The following is a 20,809-nucleotide window of genomic DNA, read 5'->3' as shown; positions in this document are numbered from 1 at the left end:
GCCTCCTACCCCTGCAGGGCTTCCCGCCCCGCGCCGCCGCCGCCGCCCCCACATCACTGCGGGGGGGATCGGGTTTCCTCTGTAACAGCTGGGGAAACTGAGGCTCCGAGGCTAGAGGCTCCGCACAAAATCCCGCCACAGTGGGCGAGAGAGCAGACCCCAGTGTGGGAGACAACCAATGTAGGGACTGGGGGGCAAGGGGGCCTCGCTAGCCAGACCAGGCCCCCAGCCCTCCTGAGATGCTGCCCAGACTCACCTGGAACTCCTCGTCTCCTGCCTGTTAGAAGGGGCCGGAGAATTTCTCTGGGACTGAAACTCTCTCAGGACCCCAAACACCATTCATGTACCCATTCCCTGGCTAGTGGTTGTAAAGGGGATAAAAAATCAGCTCTGCCTCCAATTATCTGCCAGGCAGCTCCCACGAGGTGAGCACGAGGATGTGGGACATGCAGAATGCTGAGTGGGACGCAGGGTACCCAGATGGGGGACGGACCATCCCGGCAGAACGGCTCCCCTTTACGAGCACTCACTGTGCCAGGTGCTGGGCAGGGCGCGGGGCTCACACTGGGCCCGTGGATCCTTAAACACAGTGGAAACTGAGGGTCACGCCTGCAAGATAGCCTGCCTGGGGTCCCCAGTGTGAACCTCTCTGAAACCTCTGAACCTGAAACCTCGTTTTGGGACAAAAAATTTCATCCAGTGTTAGACGCAGGGATTTCTGAACTATTGAACTGGACAAAGGCGTATATGATGGAGCACAGAGCTGCTGCACCTCTGTTATTTTTTTTTTTTTAAGATTTTATTTATTCATGAGAGACACACAGAAAGAGGCAGAGACACAGGCAGAGAAGCAGGCTCCCTGCAGGGAGCCTCATGTGGGACTCTATCCTGGGAACACCCTGAGCCGAAGGCAGACGCTCAACCACTGAGCCATCCAGGTGCCCTGCACCCCCCCCCCCATTCTTAACAAATAATCAACAAAGTTGATACCGAGAATCACAAATCACAAATCAACAAGTTGATTATTTTCCTAGCAACTGTCATAATGTATTAGAAACCCACGGGATCCCTGGGTGGCGCAGTGGTTTGGCGCCTGCCTTTGGCCCAGAGCGCTGATCCTGGAGACCCGGGATCGAATCCCACGTCGGGCTCCCGGTGCATGGAGCCTGCTTCTCCCTCTGCCTATGTCTCTGCCTCTCTCTCTCTCTCTCTGTGACTATCATAAATAAATAAAAATTTAAAAAAAAAAAAAAAAAAAAAAGAAACCTGACACACTGTAAAATGTCAGTCTCTCTTCAGCCATATGTTTAGAAAACAATTTGTGTGGTCTTTCTTCCTAATACTTCTGCAATTTGCTGATAAAGACCCCTGGCTTCCCCTCCTCACCGGATGCAATTTGGGTCGCTCCCCTGAATCTGTGCTCCCCAAATTACAGTTCTCAGACCCCAAATAAAGGCTTTTGTTTTATTTCAGTTCTTTCTCTTAGTTCAAATAGGCAGAAGTGATGTGTTCCTTCGTGGAGACCAGCACATAGCAGAAGGTGCTCAATAATGTAGCAGGGTAGAGACCAGGACCATGCAGTGTCAGAACTCATGCAGCTGGCCACCAGGCTACATCATGACCTTGAAGGTAGCAGTCCCAGAGAGTGGTGAGTTGAACTTAAGAGTTCGTCTTGTAGGCACTAGAGAGCCATGGAAGGTGTTTGAGCAAGACAGCGAGAGTACCAGGAAAGTGAGACTGTATCAGGTGGGTGGTTCCTGAACAAAAAAACTATCCAGGGCAATAAGGCCTGGGTCTCGTCCTAGCTCTGCCACCTGTGACATGAGACAAGGGCCCTGTTTCATGGGACCTTCATTTCCTCCATCTGTGTGGGAGGAGTAAGTGCTGGGCCAGAGGTTCTTTCTGCCTTAGAAGTTTGAAGCTGAAGTTGCTTGAAAGACCCTCTCCAAAGCTGTAGGTGACTGAGTACCCTGGCACAATCTTTGGGGAAAACAGACTGATGATGTCCATCAAAACTTCAAATGTACCCTTCTTCTTTTAGGAATCTCTCTCACACGTGGGCACAAAATGTGTACAGGATGGTTCTCCAGTGCCAGTGGGTCTGACTGATGGGAGGGAGGTGGTACAGCCAGGCTGGATGGGGTGGGACTCTGCAGCAGAGTCCGCAGGAGAAAGGAAGCCAGAGGTCTGTGCGACTGTGAAGCAAGAGAAACAGGCAAAGAGCCCAGGGAAAATAATTCTAAACATGCAGGGGCGTGTGTGTAAAATCTCTTCCTCCCGGTTTGGTTTTCTTTGGGGGGGGGGAGGTTGTTTTTGTTGTTTTGCATTTTACCTTCTCAGAAATCGTGTTGCCTTATAATCAAATTGATGGTATCTTTAAGTCATAAAATGAAGCAGAACAGAGGGGGCAGGGCGGGGGTGTGCTCATGACCCCCTGATGAGGTGGGACTTTCACTTCTTACTTAGAGGATGGTTTGCTTGCTTGCTTGCTTTCTAAAAATAAGACAAGCACCTATTACTTTATACATAAAACAATTTTAACACGGATGTACCTCGAGGACCTGATGCTAAGTGAATAAGCCAGTCACAGAAAGAAAAATATTGTATGATCCTACTTATATGAAGTATCTAGAGTACTCAAATTCATAGAAGCAGAAGGCAGAAATGGCAACCAGGGGTTCAGTGGGGAAGGGGAAATTCAGAGTTGCCGTTTAATAGACTTTGACTTGCAGGCACATGAGATGAGAGAAAGTTCTGGAGATGTTTTACAACAATGTGAGTGTACTTCACACTACCAAACTGTAGTCTTAAAAATGGGTAACCGGTAAATCTTATGTTGGTTTTTGTTCCCCAATAAAATAATTTTTAAACCTTAAAAAAGAGGGGCACCTGGGTGGCTCAGTGGTTGAGGCCTTCTGCTCAGATTGTGATCGCAGGGTCCTGGGATCCCGCATCAGACTCCCCACATGGAGCCTGCTTCTCCCTCTGCCTGTTGTCTCTGCCTCTCTCTGTGCCTCTCATGAATAAATAAAATAAAATCTTTACAAATAAATAAATAAATAAATAAATAAATAAATAAATCTTAAAATTTTAAGTACTTGTTTTATTCTGCATTCAAGTCTCAGCCAGATTGAAGTCTGTGAAAAACACAATTTTGCTTTTTTGTAATTCTATCTGAGCAAGTTGGAAGTTCAATGAGCTTTCCAGCCAACCAAATTTCTGTATTTGAGTACCTATTTTAATTATTTCATTAGTGTATGACCTGTGGATTCTCCACCAATGCTGGGATAATAAAGTGTCAGGATTCCGCCCCCCGCCCCCGCCCCAGGCTATAACCTAAAAAAAGAAAAAAAGAAGGCAGAAAGGAAGAGAGGAAGGAAGGAGGGAATGAGAGAAGCGAGAGGGAGAAAAAGGCAAAAAGCTGCATGGAGGAAAAATCTGGAAAATTATACCTTACACTGTTAACAGGAATAGGATGAGGGGTGATGCCCTCTATCTTGTATCACTTTATAACGTTAAAAAAAAAAAACTAAAAACTAAAAACATATAAAATGAAACCAGTTTTTAAAATATTTAAAAATATTTTGGTTAAGAAAAAGAACCCCAAAGCTTTTAGACAAGCCTGCTTGGGGGAGGCTGACTCTTGGGGCAGCCTTGCTCTGAAGCTCACAGCTGGAACCAGGCACAGCCCAGCTGCCCCAGGTGGGCCTGGCTGAACCCCTGAGCTGAGCAGGAAACAGCTGGACTGGCTACTCCAGGAAGCACACGTCAGGTCTGCAGCTGGTGGGAGATGCCCCCCTAGCCCCAACGGAGGGGTGAGGAGTAGGCCCCTTAAAGGGGTAACCGGAAAAAAAAAAAAAAAAAGGGGTAACCGGGAAAGGGAACCACAGAGATATGGGTGGGGGGGCAGATCCCAAAGAAAGAGATAGGTTTGGTCCTAGCCACACTGGGGAGCCAGTGAAGGTTTTAGAGCAAAGACAACCATGGTGAGGTGGCTTTAGAGAGTTAGTTTTGGCAATGAGTGGACCAGTCTCTGCTGGGTCCCAACTGAGGCCATGAGTTTGTGGGGTTGAGGGCCCCTGCCTCCTTCCAAGTCCTACCTTCTTCTTTTTTTTTTAAGTTTTTATTTATTTATTCATGAGATACAGAGAGAGAGGCAGAGACACAAGCAGAGGGAGAAGCAGGTTCCTCGCAGGGAGCCCAATATGAGACTCAATCGCAGGACTCTGGGATCACACCCTGAGCCAAAGGCAAGCGCTCAACCACTGTGCCACCCAGGCGTCCCTAAGTGCTACCTTCTGATGCTAAATTGAACTATCCCAGGATCCACCCCCAGCAACCAACCCCTCTCTCTTTTTTTCAAAGATTTTATTTACTCATGAGAGACACATAGAGAGGCATAAACATAGGCAGAAGGAGAAACGACCAACCCCCCTCTTAATGTCCTCCTCTGGCATCTGCCTTCATGCCTACCAGTGAGCAGGCAAAGGGACCACAGTGTTCTGGGAGAAGGTTGACTTAGAAACCTCTGCCTGGACCCAGATTCCCAGAAGCCTTTGTGCGGGACTGGAAGTGCTGCCATATTCCTGTCTTCCCATTGCCATGTAGGGCCTTAGGCTCCCCACATAAGGACTTTGCAAGGAGTCCCTTGCAACTGTCCCTCCAACTGTCCAACCACCTCCACCGTTACTGTACCTGATTGGCCCCAGGCCCGGGCCCTGCAGCGTCCCATCGTCCTGTCCACCCTCTGCTGCCCAAGGGCTGCGCCTTTGGCCTTCTCTCGCTGACACTCATGGCCTTTCCCCATCTGACCCCAAGCCGTCTCATCTCCCACTGCTCCCTCCTTCTGTGGCTTCACGGCTGACTAGAGCGAGGCTATAGGTCCCCCCTCCCTGTTCCCACCAGGCTTTTGTTCAGGCCATTCTTCCCACCTGACGTTCCCTCTCTCACCAATTGCACCTAACACAGCACATGACATGTGCTACCTGTTGCATGAACGTAAATGTGAGCAAGAACCAATGCATGGTGCCCCTGCGGCCTACCAAGTCTGTGGCCCACCCTCCCAGCTGGCCCAGTGCCGGGGTAGAGCTCTTCCCCCCCTCGTCCCTGCAGTCCCGGCAGCCTGCCCTCAACTCACACAGCGCCTTTGTCAGGCCTCTGCTCCCAAGGGCATCTTATCTGCCTCAACAGGTTGTAATCAGCCAGGGTCATGGACCCCCTTCCTCCTGCCAACCTGGAGCAAACAAACCCTTTGCCTAGAACGTGGCGGCAGCCGCGTGGAGTCCGGGGCTCACCGGGGCCCTCCCCAGGCTGCCAGCCCAGTGGCCTCGCCTCCTTTCCAGGCCAGGCCTCACAGGAAATGTCCCTGCCCTCAGCTCCCGGAGGCCCTAGAGCCAAACTCTGAGCACCCACCCCCTGCAGTCTCCCCTTGGTTGTGCTGCTCTGGCCTCCTGCAGAGCTTCTGCTTCTGTGACAACGATATCATTCCTCCTCACACACACACACTTTTTCCTGCCAGGAGCATTTACCCCAAACTTCTACAGACTCCTCCTCACCCTTCAAGCCTCCGGAAGAATGTCACCTCGATAAAGGGCCCAGTGTCATTGTCCTGTAGTCCTGACCACCCGCCAGGCCCTGTCTGGGACAGGACTAGCACGGGGCCCCTCCCTTTCCTGGAGCCTCCCTAGAACCTGGAGGGCAGTGTCTGGACCTGTCTCGCCCCTGAGGGAACCGGTGCTCTGAGAGGTGAAGTGACTGGCCTGAGGTCACACTGGAAAAGCTAGGTGGGCTTGGTTCCGGGAACCCCACACACCTCTGGAGCTGCCAGGTCTCCACCCAAGCTGCAAAATGCATGACTCACTGCCTGGCTGAAATGGCCGGCTGTCCTGAGTGTGGGCTCCCAGGCTGGAGGGCGTGGGCACTGTCCTGAGGAGGCTCACAGCAGGGCCGGACAAGGCCAAGCTTGATCCGAGACACAGGAAACAGAAACAGAGCTTAGGTGCATTTATTCCTGTACAAATCATTACAAAACCAAGTCTGGGGTAGTCGCCGGCTCCCAGCCCCCACCCCAGTGTGCAAAGGCTTGCTGCTGGCCTCTTTCTTCTCCACCTGACCCCTCCTGCTCCACAGCCTCCTCCAGGAAGCCCTCTAGTCTTCCCTTCCAGGCTCTGGAAGAATAGGGGCAAGCCCACCCCACTGAGGTCCAACAATAAAGTGCCTGATCTAGAGTGAGGGGACAGAACCCAGGTGACACGGCTCCTGGCCCCCGAGAGCCTTCCTAGGCCCAGCTGAGGGGAGACCCTTGGATGATTCCAGCAGCGACAAAGGGGCTGTGTGAAACCCCAATTGGGCTGGGATTCCCCCTTTCTCAGCCCCAGAGGCCACTCCAACAGGTGGAAAGCCTCACTGCTAGATGGCAGAAAAGGGAGCCTGGCTCTTTAAGAGCCAAACTAATGGCAGCTGAGTGGAGGGATTAAGAAAATAGCTAAAGGTTTATCCCTTTCCTATTAGATCCCCCCAAACTCTGTGGGAGTTTGTGCAAAAATACCCTAAGTTTCCAGGAGGAAGTGAAGGAAGGGGACTCCAGACCCCCAGGAGCTGAGCCCCCCAGCAAGGGTAGGTGGCGGGAGGGGCCCAGTCTTACTGGAAGACAGACCCAAAGAGGTCAGTGGGGAAAGTGGGAGGGGGCCTCAGACTCCACATTAGAACCTGACACGGGCAGGAGGGCGACCAGAGAGGCGGCAAGGGTTTTGTCCAAAGCCACTCAGGGCAGAGCCAAGATCCCGATGGGGGCTCCCACCTCTAGTAGCCCCCTATAAGCCCACAAATGCCCTGGCCTAGCTTCCAGACAGCTCCCACTCCCATGCAAACCCTCTCTCTGGCTCAGGGTTCCCAGCTCTTCAGGACAGGACCCTACTGTCCCAGCCAATAAGGGAGTGATTGGGGGTCCATCCTGGGGCACTGAACCAAGGCCTCATGGGAAAGCACATGTCCTTAGCCTCAGATAACTTCAGAAATACCCTGATAGACTATGCTCAGACCCTGACTGGACTAGAAATACCTCCATCACCCCTGATTAACCACATAGCTCAAATCCCTGATTGGTCAAGAGACACCCCCAGGCCCTGGCTGGAGGATACGAGGCCCTGATTAGCCAAAAGACACTCCGGCCAGCCCTGATTGGCCAAGAGATGGCCCTTGGTTGAGTGGCTGGGAGGAGAGAGGACTCTCCTGTGTCCCCTGTGAGAGGTCCACAGGCAGGGTAGCCTAGGTCCAGGAGGGGTGGGAGAAGGTGATTCCATACAGCTGGGCCCAGGATGAGAAGACCCTCTTCTCGGTGATGAAGCGGTGGTGGTTGCCTTTGCGGCTGTGCTCATTCTGGATGTAGGTGACACACTCATCTGGCCCCTTGGGTTCATAGTAGTGGTAGGGCATGCGCTGCAGACGGGGCCGCTGGCTGGGGCAGAGCAGATGGGGGCTGTCAGGGTAGGGCAGGCACCAGCAGGGTCCTTGCGCTTTCCAGCACCTGACTTACTAGAGGATTTCAGTGGGGGAAATCCCTGCCTCTCCCAGGGCCTCCGTTTCCCCATTTGTAAAATGAGTGTAGAGCGGATTAGGTTTATGACCACTCGACTTTTTTTTTTTTTTTTTTTTTTTAATTAATATGATTGAAACTTTTCCTTTCCTTAAGAGGGTGGTGATGTAGGGGTAGTGGTAAGAAGGGCGGGCTCTGGAACCTGGCCCCAGTGCTTACTGTTTGTGGGACCTTAGGCTACTCACAAAACGTTTTCTTCAGCTTTTCTCATCTATGGAACAGAAAGAATAAGGTAACTACCCATTAGGGTCACTGTGAGGAGTAAATGACATCACAAATGTAGCGAGGCTTGTAACATGGTCAGCACTCGGTAAAGAAAAGCTGTCACCTAGCAGACTTTTCATATAATAATAATAGTTATTAATATATGAATTCTGGACTCTGGCTGAGTTGAGGGGAGGAGCCCCAAGAAGCCTAGATCTCTGCAGAGCAATTCGAATACCATAGAGGCCCTCAGAGGCACCCCCAGCCGAAGTTTCTGGGCCCTATCCGGGGCTCACCTGCAGTAGTCAGGGGGGACCATGCCGTAGACGTGCACATGGTCACACAGCTCCACTGCAATCACCATGGTGAACCAGCCGGTGCTCAACCACGAATGAGACTTTTCCCTGGGGGCAGAGAGGGGGCACAATGAGGGGGCACACACATGGGAAGGTCAACACGCCTGGAGTTTCCCGAAACTCCTCCCACCCCCACCCCCACTGGGGCCCTCCCCCAACTTCAGTGACCCCCTTGCTCAAGCCCCACTGTGGGAGCATGGGCATGCTGGCAGAGGACTTGTCTGGGCAGAGACGAAGGGTGTGGAGAGAGCGCCTTTGAAGGAACAGGGCATGCTGGGAATCAACTGGAGAGATTAGTCAGAGTAGGGCAGGTCACAAGTGACCATGAGCTCACTAGACTCGTGGTCTTGCTTGATGGAGCTTGCTAAGAGCAGCCATGCCCACACTAGGAGCAAACTAATGGGAGACTAATCAGAGAAGGTCATGCGGTGACCACAGGTTCAGAGCAAGACATGGAAAGTAGCCAAGGACCTAGAGCTGAGCTGCCCACTACAGCAGCCAGTAAGTAGCATGACATGTGGTTGAAATGTGCCATTAGTGTAAAATATGCATGGGATTTTTTAGTATGAAAGAACAAACATAGAAAATGTCACTGGTAGTTTTTGATTATATGTTAAACTGAAAATAGTTTGGATATATTTGATTGAAGGTGGTTCTTGGGGAAGTTTTTGTTTTTGTTTTGGTTCTTGGGGAAGTTTAAGAAGAAAATGAACCTCTCACAAGACTGACAAAGAAAAAGAGAAAAGACAGAGTTACTACTATCAATAATAAAACAGAGATTATATATCACAGACCCTGTAGACATGAGAAGGGCAATAAGCAAACCACAAACAATTACATACATAAAATCCTCAACTTAGATTGAAAATCAGAAACTACCAAAACTCAGTCAAGGTGAAACAGATGAACCTGAGTGTGTGTGACTATTAAGAAATTGAATTCAGGGATCCCTGGGTGGCGCAGTGGTTTAGCGCCTGCCTTTGGCCCAGGGCGCGATCCTGGAGACCCGGGATCGAATCCCACGTCAGGCTCCCGGTGCATGGAGCCTGCTTCTCCCTCTGCCTGTGTCTCTGCCTCTCTCTCTCTCTCTCTGTGACTATCATAAATAAATAAAAATTTAAAAAATCTTTAAAAAAAAAAAAAAAAAAAGAAATTGAATTCATCATTCAAAACCTTCAAAAAGGGGGATCCCTGGGTGGCCCAGCGGTTTAGCGCCTGCCTTTGGCCCAGGGTGCGATCCTGGAGTCCCAAGATCGAGTCCCACGTCAGGCTCCTGGCATGGAGCCTGCTTCTCCCTCCTCCTGTGTCTCTGCCTCTCTCTCTCTCTTTCTCATAAATAAATAAATAAATAAATAAATAAATAAATAAATAAATAAATAAATAAATAAATATTTTTTTTTAAAAAAAAGCCTTAAATAAAAACAAAAACAAAACCTTCAGAAAAGAGGGACACCTGGGTGGCTCAGTGGTTGAGCGTCTGCCTCTGGTTCAGAGCATGATCCTGAGATCTGGGATCAGGATTGAATCCCACAACCGGCTCCCTGCAGGGAGCCTGCTTCTCCCTCTGCCTATGTCTCGGTCTTTATCTGTGTCTCTTATGAATAAATAAATAAATCTTTAAAAAAACAGAAAATCTTCAAAAAGAACTCTCCAGGTCCGGATAGTGTCATTGACAAATTCTACCAAACATTTGAAGAAGAAATAACACCAATTCTACACATTTTCTGAGGCCAGCATTACCCATAATACCAAAAACCATGCAAAGACAGTACAAAAACAAAACAAAACTACACATTGGTATGTCTCCTGAGTACAGACACAAAAATCTCAACAAAATATTAGCATGTTGGGATGCCTGAGTGGCTCAGTGGTTGAGCATCTGCCTCTGGCTCAGGGTGTGATCTGAGGATCTGGGATCAAGTCTCACATCGGGCTCCTTGCAAGAGCTCCCTCTGCCTATGTCTCTGCCTCTCTCTGTGTGTCTCTCATGAATAAATAAAATCTTAAAAAATATATTAGCATGTCATATCCAGCACTATATAAAAATAATACACTACAACCAAGTGAAATTTATTCCAGAAATGCAAGTCTGATTCGATATTCAAAAATCAATCAATATTCAAAAATATATACGGTGGTATAATCCACCATAGTAATAGCCTTAAGAAAAACCACATGATCATATCAATTGATGCAGAAAAACACTCGATAAAATTCAAAATCCAAAAAAAATAAAAATAAAAAATAAAATAAAATTCAATATCCAATAATTATGAAAACTCTTAGCAAATTAGAGAAGGGAACTTCTTCAGTTTGGTAAAGGATAACTAAACACTCTATAGCTAACGTCATATTCAATGACGAAAGACCAAATGCTTTCCCAAGATGGCGACCAAGGCAAGGATGTCTACTCTCATCATCCCCCATATAATTTGACCTTGTATCAAAGTCCTAGCCAGTGCAATAAGGCAAGAAAAAGAAATAAGATGCATACAGATTAGAAAGGAAGAAATAAAGGTGTTCTGAATTACATGTCCTTACAACATGATTTCGTGCATAGAAAACCCAATGAACCTAGAAAAATCTCCCAGAACCAATATGTAAGTTTAGCAGGATTATAGGATATAAGGCCAACACACAAAAAATCAATTGTATTCCTATATACTAGCAATAAATAAATGGAAACTCCCTAAAATTTTAAATAAAATTTATAATAGCTCCCTCAAATCTTAAATATTTAGGGATTAATCAAACCGAAAAAAATACAGGGTATAGATGTTGAGTGTTTCGGGTTAAATAAAATATATTCAAATCAATTTCACCTGTTTCCTTTTACTTTTTTAATTTGGCTACTATAAAAATTTAAATTACATACATGGCTTGCATTATATTTCTATTGGATAGCACTGGCCTAGCTCTTCTGGGGCGATCAGCCAGAAAAGGACATGCTGGGAAAGATGTACCCTTAGGATAGAGCATGCTGGGAGCAACTGTGTGCCTCAAGCAAGACATGCTGGGTACAGTGAATTCCTGCTGTGAGCAACAGGGAGTTCTCCTAGAAAGATTCTAGGAGTGAGTGATTCTTAGAGCAGAACATGCTAAGAGTCCTGTTTCCTCAGACCAATGCATGCTGGGAGGAAGCCCTCCTGGGGAGACGAGACCGTGCAGAGCATGCTGGAAGTGACCCAGGCTAGGGGCTAGACGTGAAGAAGATTCTCCTGGAAAATCTGACCAGAGGGTAGCAGGAAGTGACCACAGCCTCAGAGGAGTGCATGCTGGAAACCGAAGGCCTGGTAGGCAGAGAATGCTTAGGGGGAGCACAGGGCTGGCTAGAGGGGGCAGGCAGGAAGCTGGTACCTGTCCTTGCCCGTCTCACCCCGGAAGAGGTCGTCAAATTGGCGCATGCGGCCGGGAGAGACGGCATAGGCCTCCATGTTGGGGAACACCAGGCCTGCCCGCTGGATGACGCGCACAAGGCTGCCCTGGGGCTTCTGCATCTTGTTTGGGGGGCCCCAAAAGATAAACACGGTCTCGGGGGTCCGGTTGACGAACTCCTGGGGCCTCCGCAGCACACGGAATACGCTGGAATGGGCTACCACACGGAAGGTGGTCTTGTTGCCTACATCGGCTGAGTAGCCCGTGGTGGGCGCATCATTCATGCGGATTGTGCACTCGGCTCGCTCAATCTCGGGACCCAGCTTGGTTCCTAGCAGGTGGCTAGAGCTGGTGACAATCACACACTGGTGGCACCGGGATGGCAGCGTCTGTGGGGGGCAAGGAAAGTCAACACTGTCATGACCACTCAGTGCCAGGCCCTATGCCCTGTACATCCAGGCATCTGGGAGGCAGGAATTATTTTACCCATTTTATTTTATTCATATTTATTTACCTGTTTGTATATTTAGAGATTGTGTGTCGGGAGGTGCAGAGGGGGAAGGAGAAGCAGGTTCCCTACAGAGCAGGGAGCCAGATGCAGGGCTCGATCCCAGGACCCTGAGATCATGACCTGAGCCGAAAGCAGACACTTCACTGACTGAGTCACCCAGGTGCCCCTATTTTGCCCATTTTAAAGACAAGGAAACTAAAGGCTCTTCACTCAACATTCAACAAATATTACTTCAAGCTAGCTAATGGCCAAATGCCAGGGACAAAGCAATGAATCAAAGAGACCCCATTCCTACCTTCAAGAAGCTCACAGTCAGAGAGTCAGGGAACAAGTAAAAGACAAAATGACACCAGGTGGTGAGTAAAACGTGTTACGAAGATAATACAGTAGGGGCAAGGGATCAAGAGAGACAGGAGTAGGGGCTACTCTAGAAAGATCATCTGGGGGATGGGGGGCTCTCGGAGTGGAGACCTGGAGGATGAAAAGGAACCACATAGGAAAGTACTCAAGGCAGGAGGAACAGCAAGACCAGAGGTTCTGAAGTGGGAATGACCATGGTATGTTGGGAAGCAAAAGGATGCTTGGCTGGGGCAGAGTGAAGGAACAGGAGGACAAGACAGTCATGCAGGGATGTCCCCAAGGCACACAGCAGAGGAGCGGAGCGTTTGGGTAGGAACCCAACTCTGTGTGGCCCCAGCGCCCCAGCCTTAGTCCAGTTCCCATAGGAGGGAATCCTGCCCAGGGCACCCATGACATTTCCACAACACCCACCAACAAGACACCACCTTGCCAGTTAGGAAAGGGTGGAAGCCCCTCTGGGCCTGTTTCCCCACTGCTGAATGAGTTGGAACCATGAGTTCTCTGGGACCTATCTTCTACCCATGGAATTCCTCTTTACCCGTTAAGCCTAAATTCAGGTGCTACCTCTTCCAGGCAGTCTTCCCTGAGCCGTTACTCCAAGATCCAACAATTGGTCCCATGGACCTCAGCTGATGGCTTTTGCAGCTTTCCCGAGCTCTACTGGCTTCCCCTGTCAGGCTGGAGGTAGCTACAAGCTCAGCACTGCCTCCACCCGCACTCAAGCTCTTCTACTTTCTCCTAGGTTCTGTTATTTTTATTTCAAGGGCATTAGGATCTCAGTTAGATGTTGATCCGTGTCTAAATATCTGCTAAGGGGCCCTTTCGCAGTAAGGGTGTATTCAGAGCCCCAGGCACCAAGTGTACAAAGATCCTGATAGATTTAGGAGGATTTGTGACGGAAGAGAGGGAGGCAGGCAGGGATCTGGAGACCTCCTCCTCCTGGAAGGTGGAGTCCATATTCCAGGCCAATGATTATCTCCCTGGCCTCTCAGAAAACATTTACGGCTTAGAGGATTATAGAGGGAACCCCAGAAATACAGCCTGAGTTGCATGGCTACCCAAGGCAAACTAAAGCCCTGGGAATGACCTTTGGCTTCTCTATACAGCTGCAACTCCAAAGGGATTTGGGGCTCTGCCCCTCCCTTGCCGTGTGGCCTTGGACAAGTGACTTTACCTCTTTGACTCTTGGTTTCCCCATCTCTTCCAGGAGGATAACAATGCTGACCTCACAGCCTCTGTAGGTGTGACGATTACTGCTAATCACAGTGCCTGGCACACAGCAGGCAATTGACAAAGGACAACCATTATTATGACTGTTTTGTGTTGTCAAGTACTCCAGTGTTCTGCTCCCAAACCCTGTATGGACACCCCTGCAGAGACAGAGATCAGTGAAAGCCAGCAATACCTCTCCTTAGGGATTCAGACTCAGAAAGCAGTAGGATATCAATGTTAAAATGGGACCTTGCAGAAAGTGGAGGCCCAGAGACAGACAGGGCACCTGTCTGAGATCACACAGCAAACCAGGGGCTGATGGCACTGGAAGCCAAGGCCTTGACTCCTGGGGTTCCCCCTTTCCTTTAGGAAGAATGGAAATAGCAGAGAGAAGAGGTGGAGGAGTGGGAACAGAGATGGTGGGTAGCAGGGAAGACCAACCATCAGCTTGGTCTCAAAGAGTTCCCAAAGTGGTCACGCTACCTTGTTGCCAAGAATTGGGACATACGCGTCCGTGATGCTCCACTTCTTGAGGTTGACGGGCCTGCGGGTGCGGCCCCGCAGGGAGCCGTAATGGAAGACCTCATTGGCACTGTTGGAGCTGTAGAGGATGAGGATGGTGATGAGGGCGAAGAGGACCACGAACACTGCTGACCGCTGCTCCTGGAGAGGGGAGGGGCCGATGAGTGCCCAGCCACCCCCCAGGCCCCTGCCTCGTCCTTGCCACCTACAATGCTTGGCTAACTCCTGCTCTTCAGACCAGTTGAGGCACCACCTCCTCCGGGCCCCTGAGCACCCCCATCACAGCACTGGTCACACTGTGGTCTCCCACCCCCTCCCCACCAGTCAGACCATGAGCTCTGTGGGCTGGGACTGAGACAGCCTCGTTGGCCACCTTATCCCACCTCCCAGAACACAGAAGCACAGAAGGTTCTTGGGGAGGGTTCGCTGGATTGGATTGGATGTGTCAGAGGGATACCTCAGCTGCAGCTGGAAGGATGCTTAGAGACAGGTGAGGCATTCAAAGGAGAGGGCCCAAGGTCTTCCCCAAACAGGAACTCTCTGTAATGTTTATCATTCATGAAGCCTAGAGGGGATGGATCTGGTCAGGAATTGGAATGTGTGGGCAGCCAGTGTAGGAAAGTAATCCCCAAAGTATCCACTGGGATTTATCTGCCCAGGGTCCACATGGTGAGACAAGATCTGGAAGTCCTGGCTCTTTGCGCTAAGCCCTCTGTGCTGGTTACTCATGTATCTCTCCTCAGTTCCAAGTTCACCCTTTTTGCCTGCTCTGTGAAAATGGCCCTGGGCCCTAGTGTCATTTTGCCAATTAATTGCAGATTGAGCTTTGTCAGGAAAGGATGCTGGAGAGGCAGTGCGAGACAAGAGGAGTTTGCTTCCTGCTTCTAGTTGGACTTGACACCTGGTCTGTGCCCTTGCCCTTCCACAGCACACGGCTTCCAGAGCACATGCTCCATCCCCAGCACCCAGTGACCAGCAGCCAGAAGCACTCAGCTGTGCTTGCTTGGGCACCTGGCTTCAGGCAGTTTGGGAGCAGAGTGCCTCTGGCTCCTGCTAGGAACACAGCTTCTCCAGAGTTCAGTTCATGCAGTACACTCAACTACCAGAGGCCAGAGCTCTGTCCCTGGAGCAGTTTTGTACAGGCTCAGAGGGACTCTTCAGAGTGGCAGCCTTCCTCGTAGCTCAGAAGTGTTTTTATGACAACTTCTGCCAGCCCAGCACCGGGTAAGGTCTCTGTCATCCAGTGCGCCAGAGCTGTGCCCTCTCCAGCAAGGCCTGGGCCTCAGGCCTGCAGGTGGTGGCTGCTCCTTCTCCTGGCTAGTCTTGTATTCCTAAGAGTTCCAATCCCTCATTACTCGATGCCTGGCTGTAGCTAATAGTTCTTTACACTAAACTTTCCTGGTTCAAATTACTGTGTGCTTTCTGTCTCCCAGTCTGACCCAGATTGGTATGTCCACACTACACTACCCCTGACCCTCAAGCTGTGCCAAGGCTGCCCCGCATTGGAGCCCAGGAAGGGGTCCACAGGGCCAGGAACATAGTAGTGAATGAATAGATTGCTGTGACACCCTCAGAGTGATGCTCCCAACATCCTGTCATCTTTGACTCTGACCACTGCCTGCTCACCCCACCCCACCCCCACCTTGCACAGCACTTCACAGTCACCTTCTCGGCCAATTCTGGACCACAGATGGACCAGTCAACCTAGGAGGACAGAGGAGGACCTAGCCCAGAATGAGAAAAGAGCTTGATCCCAAAGCTACAGGGATCAGTGGCCACAGCAGAGCTCAAGCCTCTCAGGCATCAGCCACTTCTTGGTAGGGAAGAGACACCGGTAGTGGCCTGAGGAGGCAGGCCCAAAGGAGCCCACTTCACTGAGAAAGTAAAAAGCTGAGATAAGGACAAGAAATGAGGGGGGCTTACTTTGTTGCTACTCATCTCTCTCCGGCGTCTGCTGAGGGGCAGGGGCCAGCGTCCTGTAGGTGGCCCAGGGGGCAGGGATGTGGGGTCACACCTGCAAGCCACAGAAAAGGTTATGGCTTGAGTCCTCTCCCCTAGAACAGCCGGTCAAAGGCTACACCCTCCCCACCCTACCAGCCCTCTTACCCACGCAAGACTTCAAGGCTCAAGGCCATATCCATTTTGCAGAGGGAGACACTGAGGCCCAGAAAGGGCAGCAACCTGCTTGAGGTCACACAGCCAGGTGGTGGCAGAGCCCTGCCTCTCTCTTGGTCCCCTGCTCTCTCCCACTCCGCTCCCCGAACAGGGACCTCCCCATACCTTAGCTCTCCTAGGCAACCGACTGGTCTGAGGCTGCACCCCAACCCAGCAAGAGCCCCATGCACACTCCTACGCCACACTCTGATGTAGGTCCCTGTGGTCTTGGAATAAGGCAATATTCCTTACAGGTCCCCAAAGTTCTCTGCAAAGCACCCTTCCAGATCTTGCATTAACTGTCCCTTCTATCTAGAACACATCCCTTCTATCTAGAACACCCTGCCCTCCTGCACCCTGCTCACGCTCTCTCATCCTCCAAGCCTGGGGGAGGCCAACAACTTCCTATGTGTCACCTCCCCACTAGGCTGAGAGCGGCTGAGAGCTCCCTGAGGGTGGGGCCGGCCCAGATCCTCACTCACCATCTCCTCTGTGAAGCCTCAGAGATCGGTGCAGGAGGTTCGCTTAATGACTTCGTTAATTAACAATAAGATCTCGGGGTTAAGGGCACAGACTCACCAATGGGCAATAATCACAGTCCCACCCTCCGAGCGGGTGGAGGACCTCCAGTAACGGGGCAGCCTTGGACAATCCTTCCTGCCTGCCCATCTGCCCTTAGCGGCCGCGGCTGCGAGGGGACATCTTCACAGGCCCTAGCTCCCCTCCAGACCTCAATCTCCCCACCTGTCCAAAGGGAGGGAGTACTTGCATTCCAGCCACCTCCAGTAGATTCGAGGCCACTGGGAGAGTGTGCGGAGGGAGAAACAGGGGCCCAGGGCTCCCCAGCTCCGTCCTTCCGTCCAGGGGCCTCCCAGCTCCGGCCACTGTCCCCGCTCCCTGACCTGGCCGCTGTTTACTCCTACACCGCCACCACCAAGAGCCACAGAACCCCAGGCCGAAGGAGGCTCCTCGCATGCCGCTCCTGATTGGCTGGGCCCCGACTCCGCCCACCGCACAACCCCGCCCCTTCTCCGGGGGAGGCCCCCTCCTCCCAGGCCGGGCCTCTGATTCCTCCCAGACCGAGGGCCAGGACCCGAGGGCCAGCCCGGGGGGGAGCTCTCGCTGGGTCCAGTGCCCACCATACAGATCAGGAAACTGAGGCCCATTAGGAGAGGAAACAACTTGTCTTCGGACTCACAGCCCCCGCTGGGGCGCGAGACGGGAGTCCAGAATCCCAGCGTGGTGCCCATCAGCACTGACCCCCTGGCAGTCTGGGCCCTCACCGTCCAGCTGCCTCTGAGCGGAGCCTCCCCTCTCACTACCCTTTCCTTCGGATGCCCCACGCCCCAGACACACCAGGGCACTCCAGTTCCCTGGCCCACCCTCTCCCTACCTTCCCACCTTCGCCTGATGAGTGCCCTCAGCCAGGACCACGGACCCCCTGGTCAGCCCCATCACAATCCAGCTCTGAGAAGGCCACGGTCATACAGCATCTCAGGTGCCAGTGTGAATCCCGGTTCCACCACTTACTGGCTGAGGGGCCTCGAGCAAGCCATGTGACCTCTATGAGCCTCAGTTTCCTCATCTCTGAAATGGGAATAATAAGAGTAGGTAACTTATGGGGTTGTTGAAAGGATTCCAGCAGATGTGGCAAGGGAAGTAGGGGGCTTGAAAGTGATCGGTCAGTGCCTGTTAGCCTTGTGGTTATTCATTGTTGGAGGCCTGCCTCACCTGGAGCTTGCCAGAACACTGCCCCTTCTCAGATACCTCGCCTAGCCACTTCCCTCTAATACCAAGGAAGATGTGCAGGGAGCCACATTAGGTACCACCCACTCACCCCATCCTCCCCGCAACCCTGGAGGGAAGGGCTCTTATTCCCCATTTCACAGATAAGGAGACTGAGGTACAGAGAGGCAGAGCTGCCCAGAGTCAGCCGGGGAGCCTTGTTTGCAGGCTTGTTTGCAGGGAGCAGTCCAGGGCTGAGCCTGCCGGGATCTCCCTCAGGGATCTCCCCGGGTGGAATCGGCCAGAGGCCACCAAGTATGTGCTCAGCACCTGGCCTAGCACCAGGGAGCAGGCCTGCTGGGGAGTGACTTGCTCGTGCTGGGGAGGCGGCGGCATCCAGCGCTGGGCCAGGAGCGTGGCCTCGGCCGGGACTGGCCGCGCAGGAGGGCTCAGTCCGTGGCTGCGTGTGGGGGGACACACCCTGCCCCCTGTATGGGGGCTTTGCCCCTCTCCGCCGGGGAGTCCTCCTGCAGGGTCGAGACGCCCCCACGAGCCGCGTGGGAGGAGGGCTGGGGAGAAGGGGGAGGGAGGCTCCTGATGTCTAGATGGGGGGTCGCTGAGCCCTTAGGTCCACTGGTGGGGAGCGACTCACCCTCTACGCCCCCTCTCGCGCCGACCTCCCCCCCCCCCGCCCCAATTCCCGCACTCCGGGCGGTCCGGAGCCCAGCCCCGGCTGGGGAGAGGAGGGAGGCAGGACGGCGGCAGGTCCCCGAGCCCTAATGGAGTAGTCAGCGGCAGGGGCCCCGCGAACCCCGCGACAGCCCTTGGGCGCGAGGACCGGGATGTCCAGGCGCGGCCGCCGAGGGACAGCGGGTCTAGGGGGGGTCCGGGGCTGCACATCTCCCCCCGGCCCGGGGTCCCGACCCCCTCCCCCGGGCGCACGCAGCGCCCCCCTCCCGCTGCCCGCCCCCGCGCGCCGCCCGCTCACCTCCCCCGGGGAGCGCCCGGCCCCGCGGCCCCCGAGCCCCCTCACATGGCTCCGGGAGCCGGGAGCCGAGAGCGGGGGTCCGCGCCGCTCCGGCCGCCCAGGCCCCGCCGCAGCCCCCGCCCGCCGGGTCCTAGCGCCGCCGCCGCCGCCGCTCCGGGCCCAGGCCAGGGAGGCGGGCGGAGCCTGGAGGGGCCGCGGGAGGCTCCGCCCAGGGGCGGCGCCAGCGGGGAGGGGTGGGGGGCTGGCGACCCCGCGCCCGGGCCGTGCAGGCGCCTCGCTTGCTCCTTCCGGCAGCCGGGAGTGGCGATGAAAAAAAAAAAATTACAGCAGCCTACTGGAGCCCTTCAGTGTGAGTGGGGCCTGTTTTATCTCGCTTTATTGCCGCCACGGCCCGGATGGGGAAACCGAGTCCCAGGGCGCACTGAACTCGAAATCAGTTGAGTTTCATCCAGAGCTCCCCTACCCCGGGCCCCCAGAGCCCTGTATCCACTAGTCGCCGGGAGTGAACCCAGGGGTCCTTCCCTTGGATTCAAGTCCAGCTGTGCCACTTACTAGCTGTTGGGGCTTGGCACATTACTCACCCTTCCTCTGCTCTGGAAAATAGGCAGAACAGGCTCATAGGGTGTTGTCAGGGTTAAAAATGTTATGTAACTTCTTGGAGTTGTCGGGGTATTCATGACATGGGTTTTATGTGATAGTAGCCACGATAGGGGCCTGGTTAAATAAACAAAAGCACAGCCCAGCTAAAATGAAGGATGCAAGTCAATAGGCACCTGACAGGAAGAAACGTCCAGGATATCTACAAGCTACTTAAGAAAGCAAATGAAAGAAGTTAATCGTTCTGGAAAAGGAAATTGTAAAAACTTGCTTTCCACTCCTGGATATGTACTCCGGAGAAACTCTTGCACATGCACAAGACAAAGTTCAGAGTAGCTTTGAAATAACACAAAACCGGAAACAGCCTATACATCCATCAGCAGGAAAATTGATGTTTCCTTTGCAGTATGCCATGGTGGAGTATTATATAGCAGGGAAAAATGAACGAGCTATGTGACATGGATGGATTGTAGAGACATGCGCAGTGAAAAAGACGAATCCCAGAAGACCAAATAAAACTACACACTATATTGTTTAAGCAAACAGCTGTCAGCAGGGACGCCTCTCACAGCCTGGGACAGACTGAGCTTTTGCCTATCAGAATGATTAAAGTTTTAAACAAGCAAAAGTCAAGAACACAGCTGTCTTCGTCAGGGAGGCAGGGATGCAGGGGAGGGGAGGGAGGAAATACAGAAGCATGCAGTCCTCCTACCCTCTGGTCTTCCACTGGGACCCGGATTCAAGAGGTTTGTTACATTACTATGTTTTATAACTTAAACAATTGTGTTTTTTAAATATTTAATTTATTTATTCATGAGAGACAGAGATTGGCAAAGACTCAGGCAGAGGGAGAAGCAGGCTCCATTCAGGGACCCGGATATGGGACTAGATCCCAGGACTCCAGGACCACGACCTGAGCCAAAGGCAGATGCGCTTAACCGCTGAGCCACCCACGCGTCCCACATTACTACATTTTATAACTTATGAGTATGATGCCTGCCATCATTTGTATGCATCACGGTGTTCAAAGAAAAAAGAAAGAGGAGATAAATCAAATGAAAATATGGAGATACCCTTTGCCTACGAGTGATTAAAGTGTTAAGAGAGGGGATCCCTGGGTGGCGTAGTGGTTTAGTGCCTGCCTTTGGCCCAGGGTGAGATCCTGGAGACCCGGAATCGAATCCCATGTCGGGCTCCTGGTGCATGGAGCC

At 52.2% G+C, this 20,809-nt stretch overlaps 1 protein-coding gene across 15 annotated transcripts; it reads right to left on the bottom strand.

Moving 5' to 3' along the window:
• Positions 1–5,988: 5,988 nt before the first annotated feature.
• ST6GALNAC6 (ST6 N-acetylgalactosaminide alpha-2,6-sialyltransferase 6) lies at positions 5,989–19,121 on the bottom strand. Of its 15 annotated transcripts, XM_038549260.1 has the most exons (7): positions 19,002–19,121; positions 17,819–17,875; positions 16,058–16,148; positions 14,096–14,275; positions 11,512–11,918; positions 8,095–8,202; positions 7,134–7,456 (listed from the first exon to the last, which is right to left on the bottom strand). In XM_038549260.1, the coding sequence occupies exons 2-7, from the start codon at positions 17,842–17,844 to the stop codon at positions 7,267–7,269; spliced, it is 1,002 nt and encodes a 333-aa protein (XP_038405188.1). In that variant the 5' UTR covers positions 17,845–17,875; positions 19,002–19,121; the 3' UTR covers positions 7,134–7,266. The 15 variants fall into 15 exon arrangements, 13 of the variants coding, with proteins under 13 accessions (XP_038405184.1, XP_038405182.1, XP_038405186.1 ...); XM_038549256.1 differs by lacking the exon at positions 17,819–17,875 and having other exon boundaries at positions 5,989–7,452; XM_038549254.1 differs by lacking the exon at positions 19,002–19,121 and having other exon boundaries at positions 5,989–7,452; positions 17,682–17,819.
• Positions 19,122–20,809: the final 1,688 nt, after the last annotated feature.

Source organism: Canis lupus, chromosome 9 (genome assembly GCF_011100685.1).
Source record: "Canis lupus familiaris isolate Mischka breed German Shepherd chromosome 9, alternate assembly UU_Cfam_GSD_1.0, whole genome shotgun sequence".
In the NCBI taxonomy this organism is placed as follows: domain Eukaryota; kingdom Metazoa; phylum Chordata; class Mammalia; order Carnivora; family Canidae; genus Canis; species Canis lupus.
The sequence above is the reverse complement of the archived record's forward strand: the minus strand, read 5'-3'. Positions and strand labels throughout refer to the sequence as shown.